General features: G+C 54.4%; 1 protein-coding gene across 1 annotated transcript in view; it reads left to right on the top strand.

The window, feature by feature from the left end:
* Positions 1 to 688: 688 nt before the first annotated feature.
* GDI1 (GDP dissociation inhibitor 1) overlaps positions 689 to 6375 on the top strand; it is a 108951-nt gene continuing 103264 nt past the window's right edge. Inside the window, exon 1 of the mRNA XM_088459659.1 lies at positions 689 to 982. Coding sequence (XP_088315785.1) covers positions 938 to 982 — 45 coding nt within the window. The 5' untranslated portion in view covers positions 689 to 937. The remainder of the gene's footprint in view (positions 983 to 6375) is intronic.

Here is a 6375-nt window from a genome sequence, read left to right as displayed (position 1 = left end):
TAGGTATACAGGATATTGCACACAGCATGGATGTAGGTAGGTATACAGGATATTGCACACAGCATGTATGTAAGTAGGTAGGTATAAAGGATATTGCACACAGCATGTATGGATGTAGGTAGGTATATAGGACATTACACAGCATGTGGCTGTTACTGGGTAGGTATATCGGATATTGCACACAGCCTATATGGATGTTAGTAGGTAGGTATATAGGAGGATACACACAGCTTATATGGATGTCAGTAGGTAGGTATGTAGGATATTGCACACAGCCTATATGGATGTTAGTAGGTAGGTATATAGGAGGATACACACAGCTTATATGGATGTCAGTAGGTAGGTATGTAGGATATTGCACACAGCCTGTATGGATGTTAGTAGGTAGGTATATAGGAGGATACACACAGCTTATATGGATGTCAGTAGGTAGGTATGTAGGATATTGCACACAGCCTATATGGATGTTAGTAGGTAGGTATATAGGAGGATACACACAGCTTATATGGATGTTATTAGACAGGATAATAGTATATATATTACATAGCATGCATGTTGGTGACAGAAGGTAGGAATATAACATTAGAGCATCCTTCCCCACAGATGATGCAGGTGCGCAGTGATCCGCATGTAGCGCCTCCTCACAAGGTCATCCACCCTCTCCATCCTTAGATGACAGAGCTCAGCTGAGGGTTCCGGAAGCGTTTACGTGTGCCTGTACTCCGAGCCCCCGGTCCACGTCAGACTGTGCCTGGCCAGCACCCGTCCGTGACTCCGCTCCCTGCCACGCCTCACTGTAATAACGGGGCCCCGGTTACAGCCAGGGACTACTTGTCGTGGCGGAGGCGGACAGGGCGGCGCCATCTTTGGTCCATTCCATTATCAGCCATTATTGCTGCTGCTGAGCTGAGGGTGGTGGCTGCACATTCCGGGAAGGATGGATGAGGAGTACGATGTCATCGTCCTGGGCACCGGCCTGACAGTGAGTGTCGCTGGGGCTGCATTGTGCATGTGCATTAGGCTCTCGTATCCCTTCTGCACAGAGTACACGGTCAGCTGTTATAGCATAATGTATATATATATATATGGTCAGGATGTACAGCCAGCACATTGCTAAAGGCGGGTCCGCAACGCAATGCTTTCTGCATAGTATTGTGTATCACAGCAGACACCACTGGGAGACTTTGGGGTTCAGGTGACTGAGATGGGGGCAGAGTAGTGAGATAGGGGGCAGTGTAGTGAGATGGGGGGCAGTGTAGTGAGATAGGGGGCTGTGTAGTGGGATGGGGGGCAGTGTAGTGGGATGGGGGGCAGTGTAGTGGGATGGGGGGCAGTGTAGTGGGATGGGGGGCAGTGTAGTGGGATGGGGGGCAGTGTAGTGAGATGGGGCAGTGTAGTAGGATAGGGGGCAGTATAGAAGAATAGGGGGCAGTGTAGTGGGATGGGGGGCAGTGTAGTGAGATAGGGGGCAGTATAGTAGGATGGGGGGCAGAGTAGTGGGATGGGGCAGTGTAGTAGGATAGGGGGCAGTATAGAAGAATAGGGGGCAGTGTAGTAGGATGGGGGGCAGTGTAGTGGGATGGGGCAGTGTAGTAGGATAGGGGGCAGTATAGAAGAATAGGGGGCAGTGTAGTGGGATGGGGGGCAGTGTAGTGAGATAGGGGGCAGTATAGTAGGATGGGGGGCAGAGTAGTGGGATGGGGCAGTGTAGTAGGATAGGGGGCAGTATAGAAGAATAGGGGGCAGTGTAGTAGGATGGGGGGCAGCGTAGTGAGATAGGGGGCTGTGTAGTGGGATGGGGGGCAGTGTAGTGGGATGGGGGGCAGTGTAGTGAGATGGGGCAGTGTAGTGAGATTGGGGGCAGTGTAGTGGGATGGGGGGCAGTGTAGTGGGATGGGGGGCAGTGTAGTGGGATGGGGGGCAGTGTAGTGAGATGGGGCAGTGTAGTGAGATGGGGGGCAGTGTAGTGGGATGGGGGGCAGTGTAGTGGGATGGGGGGCAGTGTAGTGAGATGGGGGGCAGTGTAGTGGGATAGGGGGCAGAGTAGTGGGATGGGGGGCAGTGTAGTGAGATAGGGGGCAGTGTAGTAGGATAGGGGGCAGAGTAGTGAGATAGGGGGCAGTGTAGTGAGATAGGGGGCTGTGTAGTGAGATGGGGGCTGTGTAGTGAGATGGGGGCAGTGTAGTGAGATGGGGGGCAGTGTAGTGAGATGGGGGGCAGTGTAGTGGGATGGGGGGCAGTGTAGTAGGATAGCGGGCAGAGTAGTGGGATAGGGGGCAGTGTAGTAGAATAGGGGGCAGAGTAGTGGGATAGGGGGCAGTGTAGTGGGATGGGGGGCAGTGTAGTAGGATAGGGGGCAGTGTAGTGAGATAGGGGGCAGTGTAGTAGGATAGGGGGCAGTATAGAAGAATAGGGGGCAGTGTAGTGGGATGGGGGGCAGTGTAGTAGGATAGGGGGCAGTGTAGTGAGATAGGGGGCAGTGTAGTGAGATAGGGGGCAGTGTAGTGAGATGGGGGCAGTGTAGTGAGATGGGGGGCAGTGTAGTAGGATGGGGGGCAGAGTAGTGGGATGGGGGGCAGTGTAGTGAGATAGGGGGCAGTGTAGTGAGATAGGGGGCAGTGTAGTAGGATAGGGGGCAGAGTAGTGAGATAGGGGGCAGTGTAGTGAGATAGGGTGCAGTGTAGTGAGATAGGGGGCAGTGTAGTGAGATAGGGGGCTGTGTAGTGAGATGGGGGCAGTGTAGTGAGATGGGGGGCAGTGTAGTGGGATGGGGGGCAGTGTAGTGGGATGGGGGGCAGTGTAGTAGGATAGCGGGCAGAGTAGTGGGATAGGGGGCAGTGTAGTAGAATAGGGGGCAGAGTAGTGGGATAGGGGGCAGTGTAGTGGGATGGGGGGCAGTGTAGTAGGATAGGGGGCAGTGTAGTGAGATAGGGGGCAGTATAGTAGGATGGGGGGCAGTGTAGTGGGATGGGGGCAGTGTAGTGAGATGGGGCAGTGTAGTAGGATAGGGGGCAGTATAGAAGAATAGGGGGCAGTGTAGTGGGATGGGGGGCAGTGTAGTAGGATAGGGGGCAGAGTAGTGAGATAGGGGGCAGTGTAGTAGGATAGGGGGCAGAGTAGTGGGATGGGGGGCAGTGTAGTGAGATAGGGGGCAGTGTAGTAGGATAGGGGGCAGTGTAGTAGGATAGGGGGCAGTGTAGTGAGATGGGGGCTGTGTAGTGAGATGGGGGCTGTGTAGTGAGATGGGGGGCAGTGTAGTGGGATGGGGGGCAGTGTAGTGAGATAGGGGGCAGTGTAGTAGGATGGGGGGCAGAGTAGTGGGATGGGGGGCAGTGTAGTGAGATAGGGGGCAGTGTAGTAGGATAGGGGGCAGAGTAGTGAGATAGGGGGCAGTGTAGTAGGATAGGGGGCAGAGTAGTGAGATAGGGGGCAGTGTAGTGAGATAGGGGGCAGTGTAGTGAGATAGGGGGCTGTGTAGTGAGATGGGGGCAGTGTAGTGAGATGGGGGGCAGTGTAGTGGGATGGGGGGCAGTGTAGTGGGATGGGGGGCAGTGTAGTGGGATGGGGGGCAGTGTAGTAGGATAGCGGGCAGAGTAGTGGGATAGGGGGCAGTGTAGTAGAATAGGGGGCAGAGTAGTGGGATAGGGGGCAGTGTAGTGGGATGGGGGGCAGTGTAGTAGGATAGGGGGCAGTATAGTAGGATGGGGGGCAGTGTAGTGAGATGGGGCAGTGTAGTAGGATAGGGGGCAGTATAGAAGAATAGGGGGCAGTGTAGTAGGATGGGGGGCAGCGTAGTGAGATAGGGGGCAGCGTAGTGAGATAGGGGGCAGTGTAGTGAGATAGGGGGCTGTGTAGTGGGAATGGTGCGTAGTGTAGTGGGATAGGGGGCAGTGTAGTGAGATAGTGGGGGCAGTGTAGTGAGATGAGGTAGTGTAATGAGGCGGGGTAGTGTAGTGAGATAGGGGGGCAGTGTAGTGGGAATGGTGGATAGTGTAGTGAGATAGGGGGCAGTGTAGTGAGAATGGTGGGTAGTGTAGTGGGAATGGTGGATAGTGTAGTGAGATAGGGGGCAGTGTAGTGAGAATGGTGGATAGTGTAGTGAGATAGGTGGCAGTGTAGTGAGAATGGTGGGTAGTGTAGTGGGATAGGGGGCAGTGTAGTGAGATGAGGTAGTGTAATGAGGTGGGGCAGTGTAGTGGGAATGGTGGGTAGTGTAGTGAGATAGGGGGGCAGTGTAGTGGGAATGGTGGATAGTGTAGTGAGATAGGGGGCAGTGTAGTGAGAATGGTGGGTAGTGTAGTGGGATAGGGGGCAGTGTAGTGAGATGAGGTAGTGTAATGAGGTGGGGCAGTGTAGTGGGAATGGTGGGTAGTGTAGTGAGATAGTGGGTCAGTGTAGTGGGAATGGTGGGTAGTGCAGTGAGATAGCGGGGCAGTGTAGTGAGATGGGGATGTGTAGCGAGGTGGGGGGGCAGCGAAGTGGGAATGGTGGGTAGTGTAGTGAGATGGGGTAGTGTAGTGGAAATGGGGGGCAGTGTCGTTAGATGGGGATGTGTTTTGAGGGGGGGGCGGTGTAGTGGGAATGGGGGGCAGTGTAGTGGGAATGGGGGGCAGTGTTGTGAGATAGGGATGTGTAGCGAGGTGGGGAGCAGTGTAGTGGGAATGGTGGGTAGTGTAGTGTGATGGGGGCAGTGTAGTGGGGATGGAGATGTGTAGCGAGGTGGGGGGGCAGTGTAGTGGGAATGGTGGGTAGTGTAGTGAGATGGGGTAGTGTAGTGGGAATGGGGGGCAGTGTTGTGAGATGGGAATGGTGGGTAGTGTAGTGAGATGGGGGTAGTGTAGTGGAAATGGGGGGCAGTGTCGTTAGATGGGGATGTGTAGTGAGGGGGGGGCAGTGTAGTGGGAATGGGGGGCATTGTAGTGGGAATGGTGGGTAGTGTAGTGAGATGGGGTAGTGTAGTGTGATGAAGGCAGTGTAGTGGAAATGGGGGGCAGTGTTATGAGATGGGGATGTTATTGGGGGGGCAGTGTAGTGAGATGGGGATGTGTAGCGAGGTGGGGGGGCAGTGTAGTGGGAATGGTGGGTAGTGTAATTAGATAGTGGGTCAGTGTAGTGGGAATGGTGGGTAGTGTAGTGAGATAGCGGGGCAGTGTAGTGAGATGGGGTAGTGTAGTGTGATGAAAGCAGTGTAGTGGAAATGGGGGGCAGTGTCGTTAGATGGGGATGTGTAGTGGGGGGGGCAGTGTAGTGAGATGGGGATGTGTAGCGAGGTGGGGGGGCAGTGTAGTGGGAATGGTGGGTAGTGTAATGAGATAGGGGGACAGTGTAGTGGGAATGGTGGATAGTGTAGTGAGATAGTGGGTCAGTGTAGTGGGAATGGTGGGTAGTGTAGTGAGATAGTGGGGCAGTGAAGTGGGAATGGTGGGTAGTGTAGTGAGATAGCGGGGCAGTGTAGTGAGATGGGGTAGTGTAGTGTGATGAAGGCAGTGTAGTGGAAATGGGGGGCAGTGTTATGAGATGGGGATGTTATTGGGGGGGCAGTGTAGTGAGATGGGGATGTGTAGCGAGGTGGGGGGGCAGTGTAGTGGGAATGGTGGGTAGTGTAATCAGATAGGGGGGCAGTGTAGTGGGAATGGTGGATAGTGTAGTGAGATAAGGGGGCAGTGTAGTGGGAATGGTGGATGTGTAGTGAGATAGGGGGCAGTGTAGTGAGAATGGTGGGTAGTGTAGTGGGATAGGGGGCAGTGTAGTGAGATGAGGTAGTGTAATGAGGTGGGTCAGTGTAGTGAGATAGTGGGGTAGTGTAGTGAGATAGTGGGGCAGTGAAGTGGGAATGGTGGATAGTGTAGTGAGATAGGGGGGCAGTGTAGTGAGATGGGGTAGTGTAGTGTGATGAAGGCAGTGTAGTGGAAATGGGGGGCAGTGTCGTTAGATGGGGATGTGTAGTGGGGGGGCAGTGTAGTGAGATAGGGATGTGTAGCGAGGTGGGGGGGCAGTGTAGTGGGAATGGTGGGTAGTGTAATGAGATAGGGGGGCAGTGTAGTGGGAATGGTGGATAGTGTAGTGAGGTAGGGGGGCAGCGTAGTGGGAATGGTGGATAGTGTAGTGAGATAGGGGGGCAGTGTAGTGAGATGGGGTAGTGTAGTGTGATGAAGGCAGTGTAGTGGAAATGGGGGGCAGTGTCGTTAGATGGGGATGTGTAGTGAGGGGGGGCAGTGTAGTGGGAATGGTGGGTAGTGTGGTGGGAATGGGGGGCAGTGTTGTGAGATGGGGATGTGTAGCGAGGTGGGGGAGCAGTGTAGTGGGAATGGTGGGTGGTGTAATGAGATAGGGGGGGCAGTGTAGTGTGAATGGTGGATAGTGTAGTGAGATAGG

This window comes from Taudactylus pleione, unplaced genomic scaffold (assembly GCF_031769625.1).
Source record: "Taudactylus pleione unplaced genomic scaffold, aTauple2 ptg000925l, whole genome shotgun sequence".
NCBI classification, from domain to species: Eukaryota; Metazoa; Chordata; class Amphibia; order Anura; family Myobatrachidae; genus Taudactylus; species Taudactylus pleione.
This window is presented reverse-complemented; position numbering and strand designations above follow the sequence as displayed.